This window comes from Vulpes lagopus, chromosome 5, assembly GCF_018345385.1.
Source record: "Vulpes lagopus strain Blue_001 chromosome 5, ASM1834538v1, whole genome shotgun sequence".
NCBI classification, from domain to species: domain Eukaryota; kingdom Metazoa; phylum Chordata; class Mammalia; order Carnivora; family Canidae; genus Vulpes; species Vulpes lagopus.
The window spans coordinates 82150666-82172955 of NC_054828.1; the positions used below are offsets into that span (position 1 = coordinate 82150666).

Genomic DNA, 22290 nt, shown 5'->3' on the forward strand with positions numbered 1-22290 from the left:
AGCTCTTTTAAAGTACTTCATTCTAAATTTACTCTTTCAGTTCATTAAACTTCATTTATATAAAACTGCATGGTTTCTTAGTTACTGTCATGTGTGAATCTGAGACTACAAATTCACTTTTAGATTAATTCAAACAAAATAAACATAGTAACTACCTCCTCAGGTAAACATGGGGTTATTAAAAAAAAAAACAAACCATGGGGTTATTCCGTCTTCTTTATGCCTAACACAAAGGCCCAGTGAAGAATACAACACAGCATAATCAAAGCAATTGACTATGTTAGCACTAAGAGAGAGGTGTATGTAAGAGTTCTTAAATGTATCCACTCTCTCTAGGTTAACTACCCAGTTAAGAATTTGGATTAAGGTGCTGAGATAAAAGGACATTCTTTGATACTTACATTCCTCAAATTTCAGACCACAAAGCAGAAGAAAAAGAAGTTGCACCTCTTCCAAAGAGGCCTTTGCAGATTAAGAAATTACAAATAATCTCCTGACTACTGACTTGTTCCAATTAATTGCTGTTTATATGCTTCTGCTACGGCATCTATTTTCAGACTCTAAAGGTCCTTAAAGGCAGGGAATCATGTCTGTGGTATAATGTGCATTCCAAGGCAAAGCAGCTGAATATTAAACAGCTTAATATCCAACCCCCTTCTAGCTAATGTATCTGAAAAGACTGATGATTTAACATGATGCTCAGTTGTGGAAACTTGAGTGTTCTGTCTCACGCATCCAAGACCATGCTTCCAAAAATACCATTTCTCAGTCCTTCCTGTCACAGCCCAAACTGGACCACTTGCCTAAACCAAGAGTCTAAGCTTAAGGGTAGGAGCCAAGGAACCAGTGGGTCATTCACCTATCTTACCTGCTAGGCTTATACTTGTTGTCTTCTTCCTCATCAGTGTCACTGCGGATGGTGATGACACTCACAGGAGGGCTGGGAGTATCTGGAATGATGATTGGCTGATGCTGATCTGGGACAGGAACTAGGGAATTATAAGATGTGGTACGGAGGGGACTGCTCCCAACCAGAGAATAGACTTGAGAAGGCAGAACGTCCAGAGAAGACCTGTAGAAAAAGGTCACAAGGAAAGACCGCTCAGTCCTTGGCCCCCCAAACCATCCATCTTTTCCCCAGAACTCTTTCCAGCTTGTTCTTTAATTCATTTTTACCTAATCATTAAGCCAATACACTTAACTATAGAAGTTCCAATAAATAATAAACTAGTCGTGCTAGCCACAGTTTCCACCAGGGACAAGAACCCTAAAATACAACATAAATTTTATTTTTGTATGCCCATTACTCCACGGTTAAATTTCACTCTGTAATGTGGGCAGAGAAATAACAACATTGGCATAAAGATGGCCTGGATTCAAAGTAGCAGCAGAGAGAAAGGATGTGCATAACCAGGACGCACCTGGTATGCATGCCCAAGTCTCAGAAAAGGTTAGCTCCTCCTCAATTCGGCAGCCACTTGCTGCTTCACACCAAAAATCTATACCATGGCACTTTAAATGCTGGCAACATCTTTCCCAAACTGGCAGTTTTATCTACCAGTTCTAGCAGAGACTTACTTTGAAGAGACTGGAGCAGACTGCTTATTCTTCTTGGAAGGGAGAGAACTGGATTGCTGTTGTCTGACAACATGGGCAACACCAACATTCAGGGGCTGAGCAGTGGCCAGTGTCACATGGTTAGTCAGCAAGGAGGGCTGCTGCATGATGGTGCTGTACTGGCTACCATGAGAATGGGCATTCCTGTTTCAATGGAAAGACACAGAGAAGACTGAATACTTCAACCACTGGGGAAATAGGACCGAAAAGGTATCAAAAGCAATGAAACAACCAAATAGAGCTACATTTTAAATTGGGCACCTGGATTATACAAGGCTATAGTTTCTAATTGACTAATAAGACTTTCTTTAAATCTGAAATAAATGATTCCCGATCTCAGAACCTACTGTTTTCCTATATTCAAAATTTTCTCATTACTCCATCTCCTAGTCTAATAAGGATTCTTTTCTTAAAGAATCTGAAACAAAGATGCATCTCTCCTTTCCTTCATTTTCTTCCCAGTCTGACCAAATCATCAAACACTCCTGCCATAAGGGATCTGTCCTTGCAAATCTCCCAGAGAAAAACACTGGGTACTTGCCTCCAGTCTGTGAGCTGCTGGCCACTGCCCATGGCCTCTGGAATCACTGCTGTGGGCTGGACAGAGTTGTGCAGAGCTACCCCAGGCAACTGTTGCCAAGTTGAAGGCAGGAGAATTTGTTGGGTTCCTCCAGGCCAAGCCTGCTGTAAGGAAAGACACACAAAAAGAACCAGACTTGATTCATTCTTGGCTTTTTCTTTTGTTTCTCAGATGAAAGAAAAATTCATATCTTAAGAGAAGTTGCCCGTAGATTGTTAACTTGCAGAGATCAAAAAACGAAAAGTCAGAGGGGCTCAAGGTTACAAGTCTTACAAACAGGGAAAGACAACATGCTGCTTTCTGTCAGCCACCTCTTTAACATGACCACCAGGGTATTAAAGAAAAGAAGATCCCTGTGGTTAAGAGTTTCTGTAATATACTGTAGAGTCAAGGAGTCTGAAAGTTCAGAGGTAAGCTCTGGTTAAATGATGGAGTTTCATTTTTGCAATGATTCTAAAAATATCCCTAGAAAGAGTTAAGACAGCTAGCTCCCTTGAGATTAAAAATAGGAATTTTAAAATTTAAGTGCCAATCAGTTAAGACATCAGGTCAGTTCAACCCATAAAACAAAGGGGAGAATTGTGCCTTTTTAAAAGGGTAGAACTTGGAACACAGAACCAGATGTGGATGACCAAAGGCCAAAATCCTTTGGCAAACAAGCTTATGTCAGCAAGAGAGAGCTAACTTCAACATATATAGCCATATGATAGAATGAAATAAGGCAGTAAGTAAAATATTTCCATAATAGATGCAGGGAGCACCATATTTTGCTTTTAATAGTTACCTAAAATATACTGTTTAATGTATCATTTATAGAAACATACTTCAACATAAGAACTAATCACTACAAGAAAATACATCATTTCTAGTTTTTAACAAGCGCTTGCAGTAGATAGCAACAAATATGTTTTCTGAACTTCTTAGAGAAATTCTGGCATTTTCTAAAAAAATGGGAACAGATTTGAAAGTTTCCTTTTTAAACTTAAATTCTACAGTACAATCACCTACAATGCTTGGGTACATATGGTTCTTTCTTGAATTTCAAACTGCAAGGCCATCAACACACTGTTTTAAAAATATTTCTGCAAGTAACAGATCCACTTGTTACAAATACCGGTTCCAAACAAGAAGCCTTCAAAGCAGAGAAACTGCAAACACGTCTGCTACCATAAGCAGAATTTAAAACAAAATAAAACAAAACAAAAAATAAGAGAAGTATGTTAAGTCACACCATGCGTCTTTCCATAAGCCAACACCTGCACAAGACAAAGCATGTAGTTTAATACAGAGCAAGAAATAACATTCCAACGTGAGGCAGAAATCTGGCGTTCCAAGCGACGAACTGTTTTGACAGAGGAAGAACAAAAATATGCAAAGCTTAGCAAATGACTAGTGCAAACTTAAGAGAAGCAGCAAAGGAGAAGTTTCAACTAACATTCTCAAAACTCTAGGTGAGCAAATTAAAACCAGTGGCTTGGATCAATCAAGTTTGGAAATGTATCTGACTCCCTTGCACTCAGGTTTTATGCTTAGGATATAATTAATCTGGAGGTTGACGAAGACTTTTAAACTAAAACCAAACAAATTCCAACAACCAAAGTATGTTTCCGGAAGTGTTTACACTCACATGAGTCCTTGAGAAACAACAAAAGAAATGTAAAGCCACTTTGAAAGATGTAGATATCAGTATTCGATAGTATCAATAAGGTTTTTCTAACTTTAAATTTCAAATAACGAAATGCTGGGATGTCCAATAAACAATTCTAACTCCCCCATATAAACCAAAACACATCCAAAGACCACTCTGAAGGGTACAAATCCTGAAACACACCCTGAAGCCCTATTTGTTTTTCCTATCTCTAAGCCCCATAGTATTGTATTTGCTGCTGTATTTAATAACTTTTCCCCAGGACTTGCAGTAACAAAGGTATTGCATTTACATAAAGGTTTTTGGCCATATTTTTTCACCTTTGTATAAAGACCTATTTGTAAAGTCATTAATTTCTCCATAAACCCCTAAAAATGAGTTCACCTTTAATCTCAACCAACACATGAAATATGATCTAAAAAGATTCTAAATGGAACATCTTTAAATGGAAGATATAAGCTGCCATCGATCATGAATGGCGAAAAGAGTTACCTTCATGTGTTCAGAGAAGGAAAGTTAACATCAGCTGATAAAGTAGTAAATTAAGAGCATCTTAAACATTTCTACATGTACAAAAATTTTAGAAGATTAAAATAGCAAATAAAGAAGGAAGCTAACTTGCCAAGGAGTTCAAATTTTGGCCATCCGGATACCTGTAGCAGAGCCAAACTAAAGGCCATTTCCTTCATTCTCAAGGATCAGAGGGTAAAAGGGCAGAAAACAGATAACAGTGTTGAAGTTCTTCTGAGACTACACCAAGAGCTTTTATCACACTAGGCTGCCAAAGAAGAATAAAGCGATCTGGCTCCTTACAGAGCCACACTGAATATCAAACAGTGCTTCAGCAAATGTTGGGGAGGAAAACGATGAGACATTAAAAATGTAGCAAGAACACAGCCACAAGATGGCACATGCTTCCATGCCCTCTGCAAAGACTAAGTTAAAAAATTTTTTTTCTTTTGAAAAATGAGAAAACCAGAAGAAAACAGAACAGAAACAAACAGGAAAAAATAAAAAAGAAAGAAACCAAAGAAACTCCGTTAGTAACACAATCAAGTGAGGGAATTACCAGTACAGCGGCAGTCTGTTCAACCAGCGCCGGCCGGCCGGCTGCGCAGCTCAGAGTAAAGGGCACCGCATACTGCGGTGTGATGGTGGCTACTTGAGGGTGGAGAGTTGCTACCATTAGTGGTGTACAGCTTCCCTGCAACGTAGATTAGGCAGGTGAGTGAAACAAACACGGAAGCAGGTTATCTGGATTCAGAAGGGTTCTCAATCCCCCCAAGATATTACCAACAAGTAGTAATTTTGAATCACCTAAAATGCATGTACAAACACAACTTTCCCCTTCAACTCTGCACAGGCATCAGCTCACTAGGTCAAATGTCAAGGCCTAAAGCGATAAAGGATAGGAATCCTTCTTGGGCCAGATTCAGAAGATCGGTTCTACAAAACTCAGTTAACAAAGGCATGTAAGAATTCCTCTTCTTCCTACTCACAAAAGAAGAGTTTTGGACTTCCAAATTTCCTCTGTGTCATGGGCCACAAACATTTACACATAGAATTGAAAACATAGTATCTGTTGCTTATTTGAGTCTTTCACGATTTTCTTGCCCATCTTGGTTGCATGTCCCATGGCTACTAGAAAGTTTTAAGGCTTTCTATAGCTTAAACACACAGAGTGAAGGAATGTAATACTTGAAGAGGCATCCTGATATGATCCAGCCTCTCTGCCATGATGTCATTCTGAAAGAGTGAGCAAAGGGGACACTAAATGGAACAAAAGGGGAATATCTTTAGAATCAAAATGTTGTTACATGTGTATGAAAAATTAACTTCATCTCACAAAGTCTGAGTAGGTTTACTCAAAACACAATGACTCAAGGTCTGGGTATTTATTCCTGTAAGTAAGTCTAAGGAAGACATTGGCAAAAATTGTAATAGTATTAGGAATGAGGAATCATTCAACTATAGATGTTTCATTTTAAGTCCACTGAATCATGACCAAGAAAGATATTATGGTCAAAGCAAATACCATCTTCCAGGACAAAATATCTGCATCTCAATAGTGTTTCAGTGATACTGAGTATCCAAATTGTTATGGCTTTTACCTGCGTAAGAACTCCTGACTGTATTTGTAGTGGCTGAGCAGCTGGCGCCTGGGGTACAATTGGCACAGCATTATCCATCCTCACAGGGAATCCAGAATGTTTTGTTGTTGCTTGTAACCCAGCTGTAGAAAACAACAACACAGTTAAATTGCTTTGTTAGGTCAGCAGTATTGTTTGTTTATTTTTTTGTTGTTTTTAGCTTTTCTGTTCAAATAATCGACCACCCGGGTTAGTTTTAGATGTGTAAGACAAAGGCATTTCCTAGAAGTCTAGGGAGTTAAGAAAAGGGAGAGTGGTTTGGTTCCTTTGAGGTTAAATTCATGGAAAGATGTCTGATACAAGAAGGGACAGTTAAGGGAATTCTAAAAAATTTTTTATCTTGCAACACTTACAGCACCCATCCCATTCCCCCATTAATAGCATATGCAAAAGCAAACAAACTTAACACTTACTAAGTTACATTCACCTTTTAATCCATTAGGAGGAAAAAAAATATTTTTACACATAATCTACTAAAAGCAAAGACTTGAAAATATAACTTTTCATTAAATTATGATTCTTAATTAGTTAAGAAAAATCATCATATACTTTCAGAATATTTTAAGATGTTTTACCCTACTCCTCAAAAAATTTACAAACTGTACGTTTTACCTACCATGTGAACTGAAGAAATTATAACCCAGGATAAAAATATTTAAAAAGTAGATATATTTGTTTATAGAAACGCTTTTTTCTATTTACTTTAGGAATCTGCCTTTGCCATTGACAGCTTTCTAACAAGGCTCTTTTGCAACTAATGGACAACTAAAAAAAAAAAAAAAATCGGGAATTTTTTTGCTGCCTTGCTCTGGGCACAAATGCATATTTGCATTCCCTGCAAATAGGAATTTCTTATTCTGGGGAAAAGAGGGGCTTAAGATAGTTCTCCTTTTTGCCAAGACTTGAGAGATTTCAAAGCTTTCTTTTAAACCTGTCCTATCAAAACCTTCAATGTGGAGAATTTAAGCTTCTATTATCTACTAACAGAAGTTTCTCTAATTCACTAATGCCTACAGTTTTGTAAAGTGGGGATACATTTTATTTTAATTAGAATATTTCTTCAGTGACACTTCTTAAGCTATCACCAACTAATTTCTCTTAATATTACTATGGAGATAGCAAATAAGCATAACTCCTAATCTCTAATACTGTACTTTTCAGCAAGTCTCCCAATTTTCCATTTCAGTGATTTGCAAGTATCTTAGCAGTAAGATGTCATACTGGAAAACACAATCCAAAAATACACAAAGTAAGAGACACTAGTAAAATCAGAATTAAAATACTCTAACAATAACTTTTCAAAAGTGCCATTCATATATTAAAAAAAAAAAGTAATAAATCCAGATATCCAAATCAAAAAATCTGCCAGCCATAAGGCAATGCTATCTAATAAGATAGCTAAACAACATCAAAATTCTTGTCTAAATTCCCAGGACACATGGCCAACTACAAGACAACATTACTATAATAGCCTCCTATAAGTGGGCAGGAACAAAGGGCAAAGGCAGGTAAAATTTAGAAAGAAATGTTCATGATAAAGGTTCACCTATAAGTTCCAGGATAATGAAGTAAAAGGGGACAAAGTAACAGAATAAAATCATTACCACTGAGCAAACTGTGTATCTATTTTGGTCAACTGGAATAGTATAGAAAGTAGTATTTATAGTACTGACCTACAAATGTAACTAAATAAGCATTAGATTGCTTTCCTAATTTAGGCTAAGCCACAGCAGTTAAGCTAGTTTAAAACTTGCTTCTTCAGGGAACTATAAGTGGAAACAAAGATTAACAAAAGGCAACACTTTTGGAAGGTTCTCCCTAAACCCTGAACTACAAAATGATTCAAAGTTTTGCTTTGCTTTTGTTGTTGTTGAATACAACCTGTTAAAAAAAAAAAAAAAAAAAAAAAAAAAAAAAAAAAAACCATGGTAGTATGGAAAGAAGAGTAAAACTGTCTAATTGATGAGGGTCGTCATTTTTCCTCTAAGTATATAGTATATTGTAAAAAAGCAGATGGTGAAAGAAAAGAAGGCAACCTGGAATAGCCGACTGCTGGGCAGAAACCAGCATATGGCTGTGGCTGGCAAATCAACTGACAACTCTTTACAGCTAAGTTTAAATACTAAGAGGTGGTACAGAATGTTTCAAAATCCATAAGCCATGAATCCCACTGCCTGGGTTCAAATCCCTGTTCTACCACTAACTAGTTATTAAAACTTTGGGTAGATGAGAGAATCATTCCATTTTCTCACCTATAATGGGACAGAATGACATTGGGCATGATGACATTGCCCACTTCCTAGGGTTGTTTGTGAAGATGAATTAATACATGTAGAAACAGAACATTATCTGGTGTGTACATAAAAGCTATTTGCATCCGCATTACCTTAATTTAAAAACTCCCTTTTGTCTGGAAATTTTATGATTTGCTCTAGCTCCTCAGGTTATTCAGACTTCCTAATTAGAAAAAAATTTTCCCAAACTTACACTTATCTAATTATACCAAAAGGAGTTACACCACTTTCCCCCTCTACATCGAATCTACCTTTTGTTTTATTAAAGGAACTAAAATGTTCTGCCTCCTCTCGTAAATATCCCAAGAAGCAGCAAAAGACTTCTGAGTCCCACATATGAAAACTGTTCCCATGAGACTCACTTTGGAAAAGGTGAGGGGGAGGTGGGTGGCTGGTTTGCTAAATTCAGTAGAAGAATCACTCAACATATAACAACCCAAAGGTATAGAATTTACTATTATGTAGCAGACGCAGAAAATAATTTGGTAAGTTAGGCTAAATTTGCATTTACGGGTTTTGAATCTGCTCCTCCGCTCTCCCTGTGGTTTCTCCCTGGTTTACATCGCTATTGCTCTCCTGTCCTCCCAGTAATCTCTCAGTCTCCCCTAGCCCCTCTTTTCCTTCTGCTTGCTCCGACTCTGTCAGAAACCAAACAAGAGAGTCACAGTCAATAAGTAACTAAAGTAAAAAGATAAAAATGCTACCTGCTTCTATTTAAAGTGCTATGACACACCTAAGTCCTAATTTATTACCACAAAGTACTAATGCTGACTTTCCGTTGGGAAAGTCAAGTGTGTTGTCAGGATTTATCCTTAAAATAATTTAAGCTTTTAAATGGTTCACCGTATCAATAAACACATTTCCCATATTTTGGAAAAAAGGAACTGGATAGACTCAATTATAGAACAACAATGAAAAAAATGAGGAAGGATGGGAAGGTGAAAATTTAAATCTTATTGCAACACATGGGGTCAGAGCCTCCTTCTTCAGCTATTCTGTTCCTTTGCGGATAGGAGTTTGCAGGAACAATATGATTCATAAGCTGAAGCAGATAATTTTAATGCACTCCCCACACAAATACCTCAGCTTATAGAATTTTTCAGTTCAATAAACAATAATCTTTATTTTTGGATATAATTCATGAGGTTTCTATATCCTTAAGTATATTTTTTTTACATTTTAGAATAAAATTACCTTTTATTTGGAATGCTAATTTTATCTAATAATGGAATGATATAGGAAATAAGAATCAATATAGAATTTGTTTATAACAAATTTCTTCAAGCTTAGTATTTCTGCATATTTATAAATACATGCTTAAACAAGGTATAGGACACTGGTACAAGGTCTCAGGGGGCAAGAAATTGACACTAGGGCAGTTCAAATATGAAAATGTTCACTGAACTCCCCTAATGTGTCAATATCATAATTAGATAAATTACCAATGTAAAAAGGGTAAACCCACTTTGTTAATTTCAGTTATCTTCATATTCAGAGACAGAATTTAAAGTTGTCAGAGATCAAAACTTAACAGCTAGATACCTACACTAAGGAACTACCTAAAGCAAGATTTGTAGGTTTGATATGATACCATTTAATACAGATGTTTCCCCACTTACTCTGAAAAGCAGGTGGACATACTATAAATGTTTGTTGGAATGGATCTGTCTGAGTACAAATTTGAGTGGTTCCAGGCTGCAAGGATACGCCCTGCTGGGCAACTCCAGGAACTGGTGCTGCAGATGATGGGTACAGAGCCGACTGGTAGTTTAGCAGTGAGACATCTGAATTAGCCAGAGAAAGTGTAGCAGCTGCTGCAGTAGAACTGGAAGCTAGAACACTGGCCTAAAAACAAAAAGATTATAGTTGTACACTGGTATAAAGTGGAAAGAACAGTATTTTTACACATGCAGAATCCATCCAGAAAATCTTAAAACAGAGTTTTGAAATTAAGTATTAACTATCCCTGAAATAATTCTCTGCTTAAGAAATTTTCCCAATCTCCAAATTTAAGGTATATTATAAGGTTGAATAAGAAAACAAAGAATTAAAAAATTGTCCTACACTGACTGAGGACAGCCTCATCTTTCTTTCTGTGCGAAAAAGTTGCTGGATGTGAGATACCACCAAATCTCATTTTAAAAGTAGTTCTGGCTAAGAAATTAGAAAGCTCACATTTTCAATAACAAATGTAAATATTCCATTTGGCAAACAAATGCAAAACTACTTTTTAAAAAAAAAATGTATTTATTTATTCATGAGAGACTGGGGGTGGGGGCAGAGACACAGGCAGAGGGAGAAGCAGGCTCCATGCAGGGAGCCTAATGCGGGACTCGATCCTGGGTCTCCAGGATCAGGCCCCGGGCTGAAGGTGGCACTAAACCGCTGAGCCACCTGGGCTGCCCCAAAACTACTCTTCAAGTTAGTTATTGGAAACACCAAACTGAACTTTTAGAAACAGTGAGCAGATTGGTAGTTGCTAGGAACAGGACAACAGGTGGGAGAGAAAATAGGTGAAGATCGTCAAAGGGTACAAACTTGCAGTTACGAGATAAATAAGTTCTGAGGATCTAATGTACAGTATAGAAAAAAATTACGAGAGGGACGCCTGGGTGGCTCAGCAGCTGAGCGTCTGCCTTTGGCTCAGGGCATGATCCTAGGGTCCGAGTTCGAGTCCCGCATTGGGCTCCTTGCAGGGAGCTTGCTACTCCCTCTGCCTGTGTCTCTACCTGCCCCCTCTGTGTCTCTCATGAATAAATAAATAAAATCTTTAAGAAAAAAATTACTGGAAACTCCTTTCAGCACATGTAATGAGATATATAAAATCTTTCCAACAGAGAAAGTTAGTGGCTAAAGTCAGTACAACTAACAGTGGTAAGTAGTACAATAGCTATAGTCTGTTTATGGGACTATGCTAAGACTGAAAGCCTGGATTAGGTCTTTGTATTTAATTTTCGGTGGCACATGACTGGTAGGTATCATCAGTCTACTTGGTCTTCCATCACTTTTGTCATGTAAAAAATGTGAGAAGCAACAAGGTCACCAAAGCAAAGACTGGTTTCTTTATCCCAACCTGTACTCTTACTACTCTCTACCCCACTTAGGTTTTTAGTTTCCAAAATCATTTACTGAATACCTGATTGTGCACTGTATTAAGCTGGTTGCTGAAGCTCATGGTTAGATTTGTGCTTGTATTTGGGGCAACATGAGTAGTAAAGGGACTCTTGATCTGACTCACTGTATCATACATGTGAACCCTCCGCTTGCAGATCTCCATATTCTGAAAGCAAGACTTAACACTGAAAAAAGAGATTAAAGTTTCAGTAAAATGAATACTGAGATTTAAAGAGATAACAAATAACTCAAGATGAATACAGATCAACATTTTTCCCCCAAGAGTATTCAGATAAAATGAATCAAGAGTTTTTATAACCATAAAGAGAAAAAATATATATCTTAAGTCTCATGATTTTTCAATGAGAAAGGAAAGCATCAGTGAGCCAAATATGCAAAGTACCAAGGTTGCTGCTTATGTGATCATCCCACTGAGTTATAAGATGGTAACTCAACAGAGAACCACACCATGGCAAATGCCCAGAACATACTCACTGATTGCTATGTGGAAAATCCAGAAGGTGAGTCATTGTCACAAACTGATGGTTAAGAGTTTTCAGAGGAGTAATTCTCTTATCTGCATCAATTGTTAGCATTTTTTTTAACAGATCAATGTATTCTCTTCGATCTGCCTTCTCTGCCAACATATCTGTTCCCTCCAAATCTGTGGACATATTTACCTTCCAAGGAAAATTTAGAAATATTATACTTCATCACTTAACCTTTAAAGCTGACACTAAACATCTGCATAACAGATAGACAGACATAGATCTCAAGAGAAAAACCTGAGGAAATTCTTTTTAATTATAGTATAATCATTTTCACAAGTGGAAGCTCTTCTTATGCTAATTAAAATCTTCAGTTTGGTAGAATTTGTGGCAGAATAAAGCTGAATGAAGTCTTTTCACTCAAAATTTGGATGAACAAGTTAAGCAAAAGCAATTATTATTACTTAAATATTATAATTTCTATTGTTGAAAAGATTAAATGATATAGTTAAGTAAAAAGTGTTTAGACAGAGTTTGGAACATAATAAGCACTCAATTAAGTTCTTATGTCTTTATTTAGCAGAGAAAAGACAGGAAAGAAAGCTTCATAAACAATATTTCAAAATAGTGACAGGTAACAAGACCAGTTAATCAAATGTAAGGGAGAAACAGATAATTCTACAAGTATCCTTGGTTAGGATTCAAATGTTCTTTTAATACATGGCAGAATATTAATGAACTTTTTTCTCTAAAAAATGAAAGCAGACTAGAAGATAACAGATTAAATCTATTTTTTAATATAACTAATAAATGGAAGTATGTCTCTGATTAAGAGATATGTAAAAGTCTGGCTTCCTTAAACTTTCTCTACTCACCTGAGCCATGTCATCTAAACAATTAAAAATGTACTTTCGAGCTTCTTTTGATTTGATTCCAGTCTCCAATTCATGTTCTTCCGGTGTCTATAAAATACAAATTAAAAAACAAAATTCCATCGGTATGTTATTTTCATATTTTGTTCTAAATTAAAGCCAAAATACAAAGAAACAATTGTCATCACCTGCCAACCAGAAATGGCAAACATGAAAGTAATTTACAACCAAAAAAATCTGGTGGAGATGGGACCTGAATATCTGACTTCCCTTTCAACAGTGTTAAATTAAATGTGGAAACAATGATGTAGCATGATGGTTCCTGAAAATGTCATGTAAGAGGGGGACATTACCATTTTTCTCTTAAAGTTACTTCAAATTAAATGACATTTCAAATGCTAGCTATTAAACAGGCAGGCTCAGGCGAAGAGATTCACAGGGTTATTCAAATTACTCAGATCTCTCAAGCTAAAGGCTCAGAAGTAAAAAGCAGGCACTGGCATTTGTTTCATGAAAATATATAAGGCCTTAGCATGGGGAATTAGGAAATTATGTTGTTTTCTCCTATTTATTGAGAATTCTCTAAAAAACAGTCATTGCTAAATTACTGTAGTTCTTCCTGTGACTTAATGGTGAGCACTATTCTCCATACTCCCCTCTCAGCTGCTAGTTCAAATACACAAAATAATCTCAGACAACCAAACAGGTGTTTAGTTTATTTTTTTTAACTAAGGATCAGGTCAAACAGGTACAACAAAATAATTTTTCCAAGTACTTCTTTCTGCAAACATAATTCCCACCACCACCACCACCACCACCACCACCTCTTTTCCTTCCTCCATCTCAAGAATTCAGTAACTAAAAAGGTGGGAGTGAGGAGTACAGGAATAGGTAGTACAGAAAGGGAGACAGACCTTCAGCCTCCACAGTGGATACCCCAAATTAGGATCTCTGTTGAAAAACCTGGTTGTTTTTGTCCCAGCACTGAGAAGATATTCAGCAGGCAGGCCTTGTGTTTGTGAAATGTAACGAATCTGAAACATCAAAACCATTAAAACACTGATTTGGAGTGAAAAGGAAAATATTAAAAACTTTTACACTAAGACATTATTAGCTCTAGCCAAATCAATATAAGTGAAATTTATCTGTAAATACATATTTACGCTAACCCACTCACAGGTAATTCCCAAATATTTATTCAGTTGTTTCTATGTTACTAAAATTGTTATTTACAAGGAAAATTCAGTTTTGAAAATTTTGTGTGTAACCATTTTTGCTTTTTTGTAGACCTCTGATACATAGTTCAGAAAACTTCAGGAGATTTTTAGGACAGAACAGAATAATTTCCAACAAACTACCTCATGGATCACCAAGGGATTTTGTTTCATTTGTTGATACATTACCAAATTTAAAAGATCAAGAAAACATTTTTTTTATAAGCTACTTTCTCCCTTAACTATTCTAGCTCCTGTCAATTGTCCCTACTCTAAATTGCCATAGAGTTTCTCTCTCACATCATAAAATTAAACATTTAATTTAGCTTCTCTATCCCTACATTACTAGAGAGCAGGCACTGTGTTCATTCAATCAACATTTACTGAATACCTACTATGAACTAGGCTAGCAGTTCTCAGTCTGGTGTGGGGACCCTTGGTGATCCCTAAGATCCTTTCAGGGAGTTCACGAAGTAAAAACTATTTTTTAAAATAATACTTCTCTGCCTTTTTCATCCCCTTCTTAGGGTGTACAGTAGAGATTTCCAGAGAGAATGTGTGATGATGTCATTGCTCTAATGGCTAACAAAACATGTTCTTATATATACTTGTGTTTTAAAAATTTCCCAGTTTTATTGCTTACATTTGTTTGCTTCCACAATTCTAATGACCCAAGAAAGCAACAGAAGTAATTTGCTTTTCTCTCCACTACTGAGAGTGATACAAGAAGTAATCTTTTTTACCACCTCCTCCATATTTGAATGGCTATACTTAAGATTAAATTAGAAAGCAGGGAAATAAATCTTACTTTCCACCTCTCCTCCTAAAAACTTTAGTTTTGGTGTCTTTTTAAGTTATACTTTTTATCTTATTATTTTTTAAAAGATTTTATTTATTTATTTGAGAGAGAGAAAGAGAGAGAGAGAGAGAGAATGGAAGCTGGGGTAGGGGCAGAGGGATAGGGACACAGAGAGAGAGAATCTCAAGCAGACTAAGCATGGTGCCTGAGGCGGGGCTCGATTTTAGGACCCTGAGATGATGACCTGAGCTGAAATCAAGAGTCCATGCCTAATGACAGCCGCCCAGGTATGCCCAGTTTTAATTCCTAATGCAGTATATACTAATATATATAAGCTATACAAACAGAGCTCTTTGGGATCCTCCCCAATTTTTTATCAGTGTAAAGCAAAGGTCAACAACCTATGGCCTATAGGCCAAATCTAGCCTGCTATCATGAGCCAATTTCAGAGAAGAGCAGGATATTACTCTTGATCTGTGAGACCTACATAATGGAAGCTAATACATCATTAACAAAATAGAAAATATATTTTAATGTAGATAAGAACATTTTAAATGTGAATATCTTTTGTGTACAAAAATGGTGAAATTTTTTTTTTAAATCGAGGATAAAATCTGTGTAATAAAATTTTACACAGACATTTAAAATGATAGAGTAGAGGGGCACTTGGGATGGCTCAGACACAGTTAAGCATCTGGCTCTTGATTTTGGCTCAGATCATGACCCAGGGTCTTAAGATCAAGTCCCAGGTTGGGACTAGATGTGCTAGGCATGGAGCCTGCTCACAATTCTCTCTCCCTCTCCCTCTGCCCCTCCTGACCCTGCTCATTCACATGTGCACATTCACACTCTCAAAATAAGTAAAATAAATAAAATGACAGAGTAGAAGTACAGTTATTGACACATAAAGATATTTCACAGTATATTAAGTAGAAAAGTAGATTACAAATTAAATAACCTCACTTTTTAAAATATCACATTTCACTGATTCTAAGAGGCACATTTTTTCACACTAACATCTTTGAAATCAAGGTAAGTCTTACAACTGATAACTATCCTGATTTAATTAGTAGCATTCTTTCTTACAGATACAGAAAAACGGTATGTCTTTGAATCAATGGTGTCTTAGATATCACCAAATACAGTATATATGCTTATATATATGTTTATTATCCCTATATCCCTAAGTTTATTATGTGCAACAGAACTATATATAGCACATATATTCATTCATTCTTTTAGTAAGTACGTGTTGAGCCAGGCACTGGTGATTTTAAAAATAGATATGGTTCCTGCTCTCATAGACCTTGCAGTCAAGTGAGGGAGACAGATACTGAAAATTCAAACTGAATTAGCATTCTGAAAAAAAAAAGGGGGGGGGGGCTTCTATAAAAATAACAACAAAGGAACCCAAGCTAGACTAGGGACTAGTAAGGAAAAGCTCCTTGAGAAAGTAACACTTGCACTAATGAATCAGTAGGCACTGACTAGATGAAATGAATGGGTGGTGCTATAAGACTATAAGCACAGCATATATAACAGCCTGTGCTGGAAGGAAGCATATTCTTAACTAATGCTGAAATGATGCCAATGGTGCTAGAGGATGAAAAGCAAGAAGAAACGGTAGAATATCAATCTAGAGGGAGACAGAGAGGGGACGGACAACCCAGTTAGGGGCTCAGAGGCCATATTAAGGATTTAGCCCTTTATTCTAAAAGAATAAAAAAACCATTGAAGAGCAGGCAAGTAGAATGATCTAATCTGTGTTCTGTAAAAATAACTTTGTAAAAAAAACTGGAGATCTCAATCATATTATATAATTCTTATATGTTATATATAAAACTATTACATAGTTATTTAATATCTGTTTCCCATCACCAAATTATAGCCTCCATGAGGGCAATACAATGCTTTAAGCAGCACTATATCCCCAGTGTCAAGTAGGTACTCAATAAATACACGATGAAAATTAACAAATTATATACATAAATAAATACAAAATATGCCAAATCATAAACAGGGTTACTTCTGAAGGATGGAACTACTAGAAGTCAGAAGTTTTATCTCTTGGCTTACTGCATCTTTTCTAATTTTTCTGTAATGATGCACTTAAAAAATTAAAACATTTAAAAATTTTAATATTATAGAATGAGTTTCATTGTAGAAGTAGAATGGAAAGCTATCATCCAGATACTGCTTCTCACATAGCTTACAATGGAGCAAAAATAAAAGTCCTACATTTATACAAAGTATTACTGTCATGTTATATTAAACAATTAAAATGTTTCCAACAAATCTGAAGCTATTAACTAATATTTCAAAAATCATAAATATCTGCTATAAAATCTCAGCTATAATATTTATGAAAAATCTATAGCTGATATCCTACTTAATAGTGAAAAACTGAATACTTTCCCCCTAAAATCTGGAACAAGAATTTCTGTTCTTATACTTCTATTCAACACTGTTACTAGTGCTTCAATGCAAAGCAATTAGGCAAGGGGAAAAAAAAAAAAAAGGAATCCAGACTGGAATGGAAGATGTAAAACTATTTTTATTTGTAGATGGCCTGATCTTATAGATAGAAAATTGTAAGGAATCCATCAAAACAATTAGACCTAGAGTTCTATCAGAAAATTACTTGAGGGGCATTGGATGGCTTAGTCAGTAGAGCATGCAACTCTTGATCTTGAGGTCATGAGTTTGAGTCCCATTTGGGCATAGATATTAATTAAAATTAAAAAAGAACCTTGAAAGAAAGAAAACTACTAGAAAAAGAAATCAACAAGGCTGCAGAATACAGTATCAATTACAAAACTCATTGTATTTCTATAAACTAGCAATGAACATTCTGAAAATAAAATTAAGAAAATCTATTCACATAGCATCAAAAAATAGTTATAAATAAATTTAATAAAAGTAATGTAAAACTTATACTCTGAAAATTACAAAATGTTACTAAAAAAACCTAAAAATTCTGGTCACATTTATGGGATCAGAAGATAAATATTAAGATGATGATACTTCCCAGAGATCCAATGTATTCAACTATTAAAAAAAATAATAACTTTTTTACAGGAAAAAAAAAAAACCTACACTAAAATTCACATGGAATCTCAAGGGCCCTTGAATAGCCAACACAATCTTGAAAAAGAACAAAGTTAGAGGACTAACACTTCCTGGTTTCAAAACTGACTACAAAGCTACAGTAATCAAAACAGTGTGCTACTTGCATCAATACAGATATACAGATCAATGGAACAGAACTGACAGTCCACAAATAAATCATGTATTTATGGTCAATTGATTTTCGATAAGGATACCAACACAATCCAGTAGGAAAAGAACAGTCTTATAGGCAAATGGCTTTGGAAAAACTAAATATCCATATGCAAAAAATAATGAAATTGAATCAACTTAAAATGGCTTAAAGACCTAAATGCAAGAGATAAAACTATAAAGCTCTTAGAAGAAAGCATACAAGAAAAGCTTCACAACTTTGGATTTGGTAATAATTTCTTGGATATGATACCACAAGTACAATCAACAAAAGGAAAAACGAATTGGGCTTCACCAAAATTAAAAACTTTTGTGCTAACTAAGCTATCAATAGAGTGAAAAGGCAATCCCAAGGAATGGGAGAAAGTTTTTGCAAATTATGTATATCTGATAAGGGATTAATACCCAGAACACAAACTTCCACAACTTAACAACAACAAACAACCTAAATTCAAAAATGGGCAATGGAGGGATACACAGGTAGCTCAGGGTTTGAGCCTTCAGCTCAGGGCATGACAGGTCTGGGGATCCAGTCCCACACTGGGCTCCTTCTGGGAAGTCTGCTTCTCCCTCTGTCTATGTCTCTGCCTCTCCTGTGTATCTCATGAATAAATAAATAAAAATCTTTTAAAAAATAAAACAAAAATGGGCAGTGGACTTGAATAGACTTTTCTAAAGATTGATTGATTTTTAGAGAAGGGGAGAGAGAAAGTGAGAATCTCAGGCTGACTCCCCACTGAGCACAGAGCTTGACTGGCGCTTGATCTCACAACCTCAAGATCATAGCCTGAGCCAAAAATCAAGAGTCAGACGCTCAACTGACTGAGCCACCCACGCGCCTTTCGAGTAGACTTCTCTAAAGAAGATATAAAGATACCCAATAAGCACATAAAACAATGCTCAACATCACTAACTGCTGGAGGAATGCAAATCAAAATCACAATGAGATTATCACTTCATATTCTTAAGGATGGCTACTTTTTTTTTTTTTTTAAAGAAAACAACCAGTGTTGGTAAGGATGTAGAGAAATTGGAACTCTTGTGTATTGCTGGTAGGAATATAAAATGGTGTGACTGCTGTGGAAAAGTTTGTTTAAACATAAAATTACCATATGACCCAGAAATTCTACTTCTAGCTATATACCCCCCAAAATTGAAAACAGGGACTTAAACACTTGTATGCCAATGTCCATTGCACCATTATTCATAATGGCCAAAAGATGATAACTTAGCAACCATCAACTCACAAATGAACAAACAAGATGTGGTACACATATACACAGTGTACTCAGCCATAAAAAGTATTAATGTTCTGATGTATGCCATAGCATGGATGAAAAACATGCTAAGTAAAAAAACCCAACACTGAAAACCACACATTGTATGTAACAAACATGATAAACTACAATAAGCCAAATCTATAGAGACAGAAAGTACATTAGTAGTTGCCAGGGGTGGGGGGAGGGTGGGGGTTAGGAAAAAATGGGCACTGACTGCTAATCAGGTACAGGTTTCATTATGGAGGGATGAAAATGTTCTAAAATTGATCATGGTGATGGTTTACACCTCTGTAAACATACTAAAAAATCATTGAGCTGTACACTTCAAATGGCTAAATTAAACGGTATACAAATTATATCTCAATATAAGTTATTTTAAAGAAACTCGGCTGTAAGAACAGAGATCCTGTCACAAAAATCTTTTTGTATAATGAGAGAAGCATCAAGATAACCTATCCCCAGTCCTGCTCTACAAAAGCAGTATCCTATTTATTCAGCATGGGAAAAACGACTTCCTCCTACCACCCACAGTTTCACATCTATGTATCAGGAAAGAATTCTCTCAAAACTATCAGATCATTTCTTTTAAAAATCCCCAGTTGTACCTTAGCTTCTATATCTAATTTCATTTGGTTCCACTTCCTGGAAAATTTACAGTACCAATCTGTCTACTAACATTGAAGGTTGGCCCTAAGAATGGCACTTGAGGAGCAAGGTTTCTAATTAGGGATCCACGAATCCCCTAAATTTGTACTCAAAATACTGTACACAAATTTTTCTGAGACAATCCATACCTGTATTTCATCAAATTCTCAAAATAGTCTAAGACTCAAAAAGGAGAATCAATGGCTTATTTCAACCAACTAGTTTTGCATCATTTACTCTCCTTCACACCTTTTTTTGTAAAATAAGCTGGCTTTCTTTCTCACAAGATGGAAGAAAAAGGGTCAATTATAAAGCTCAATTACTTATCACATGAGCAACTGATTTTTGTTTCAAAGACATGCCCAAAGAGTCAAATTTTTGGAAGGTGAATCTAAAATGAATCAAGGAATCAAAATCCTAAGTTGAACAGGGGAAAATACTATTTTATTCTTTTTTCCTTTTAATAATTCCAGATAACCATTTCTTGCTTTAAAAAAAAAAAAAAACCAGGGATCCCTGGGTGGCGCAACGGTTTGGCGCCTGCCTTTGGCCCAGCGCGCGATCCTGGAGACCTGGGATCGAATCCCACATCAGGCTCCCGGTGCATGGAGCCTGCTTCTCCCTCCGCCTGTGTCTCTGCCTCTCTCTCTCTGTGACTATCATAAATAAATAAAAATAAAAAAAAATTAAAATAGTTTTAAAAAAAATAAAAACAAACAAACAAACAAACAAACAAAAACAAAACCCACTGCACCTACTATGCACCAAACACAATGTGAGGAGCTGAGGATACATTGGTGGAATCAAATAATCTATGCCCTCAAATTGCTTACAGCATTGTGGTTAGAACCACTTTTTAAAGAAAAGAACAAGAAAAAAGAATTCACAATTTTCATGGCAAAACCTTTTCCCTCAGCACTAGCTCCTTGGGAAATCATAGCATATCTTGCAAAGTTTCTCTTTTTTGAGACACAGACTATCTATTACAATACTTTTCAACTCATACAATTTCCCTCCTAAATCCTACTTTACAGAAACCCAGTGTACATCACAGCTTCTGGGGCCCAATGTGTTTCAGTATGTAGAAAGTACTTATTTCAGCATATGTCATGTATAAAAGGAAGTAACAGTTCTGAATGAGACAAAGTTCACTCTTAAAATTCCAATTCCTCATCCTTCTTTACTTTCATTATCTTAAAAACTCACAAGACACGTTTGTTAACCAAAGCCAGTCTCTAATAAGTCATGACAGATCTGGAAAAGTACTAATCTAACGTAATACGAAATAAAAAAACCTTTTAAAATTGCTGTACTGCAAATATACCACCAGCCTAAGAAGCAGGTAGAAAAATTCTACTCTTTAAAAAAATATTTTGTAACTGGACTGCTCTTTCCCTGATATCTAAATACTTCACTAGTACTTTTCTTCCTCTAGAATCTATTTCACTAGTATATACTTGCTTTCTCTTTCCATCCAAATATACACTCTTACCTGATCATATTCTGAAGCACCAGGATAAAGAGGCCATCCCAGGAACAGCTCAGCTATCACACAGCCCAATGACCACATATCAATGGCTTCACAAAATGGTAATCCAAGAATAATTTCAGGGGCTCTAGCAAAAACAAAAATAGCAAATTAAAAAACAAACATTACTTGGGGAAATTAACTACTTTGACTAAGTCCTGTTTTAGTACCAGCCTAAGGTACATACTTATTTAAAGAACCTGAAAACTATGTGTGATATAAAATCCATCATTTGAAACTTCTGGAGCCAGATGTGTTTTGGAATTGAGAATTTTTTTGAATTTAAGAAAGGTAGTACCAAGCATAAAACTACGTATTGCATAATAATCCCAATGCAGTTTAGGGAAGCACCCATAATCAAACACAGTAATATTTCTACAACAAAACAAATGAACAGTCATACTAAGTTGGCTGAATACTTTAAATAGCCTTACATTGGTTCAAGACAGATTTTGCCAATAAATGAGCTTATACAAAACTCAGAAAAAATTTTTTAATTTTGAAATCACAGATAACGATCGCAGATTTATTCTTTTTACTCTTAGCACCTTTTTAATTATAGAAAATTCAATTAAATGACCTGATCAATAAATACCCCTTGGTAACAGAAATGCCTTCTACAGAGACTTAGTGGTTGACAACACTACAGAAATAATCATTTCCATTAATGCTCCAAGCGAGAAATCTAACCCTAGGGAAGCTTAAAGAGAAGACTAAGATAATATCATAAACTAAGAGCTTTATATATATGACCACATCCAAGGTAAAATTATTATCTCTAC

At 35.8% G+C, this 22290-nt stretch overlaps 1 protein-coding gene across 12 annotated transcripts in view; it reads right to left on the reverse strand.

Annotated features, from left to right (window-relative positions):
- Window positions 1-22290, reverse strand: part of HIPK1 (homeodomain interacting protein kinase 1) — a 51052-nt gene that overhangs the window by 8699 nt on the left and 20063 nt on the right. For 8 of the 12 annotated variants that reach the window (XM_041754935.1, XM_041754930.1, XM_041754927.1 and 5 more), the window contains 11 exons: window positions 21473-21596; window positions 13678-13797; window positions 12767-12853; window positions 11899-12083; window positions 11426-11588; window positions 9909-10134; window positions 5957-6078; window positions 4915-5049; window positions 2159-2301; window positions 1579-1761; window positions 869-1072 (listed from right to left, as the gene is read on the reverse strand). In XM_041754935.1, coding sequence (XP_041610869.1) covers window positions 869-1072; window positions 1579-1761; window positions 2159-2301; window positions 4915-5049; window positions 5957-6078; window positions 9909-10134; window positions 11426-11588; window positions 11899-12083; window positions 12767-12853; window positions 13678-13797; window positions 21473-21596 — 1692 coding nt within the window. Of the gene's footprint in view, window positions 1-868; window positions 1073-1578; window positions 1762-2158; window positions 2302-4914; window positions 5050-5956; window positions 6079-9908; window positions 10135-11425; window positions 11589-11898; window positions 12084-12766; window positions 12854-13677; window positions 13816-21472; window positions 21597-22290 lie in introns of those variants that run through there. The other 4 variants (XM_041754936.1, XM_041754928.1, XM_041754929.1 and 1 more) reach the window with 3 other exon arrangements.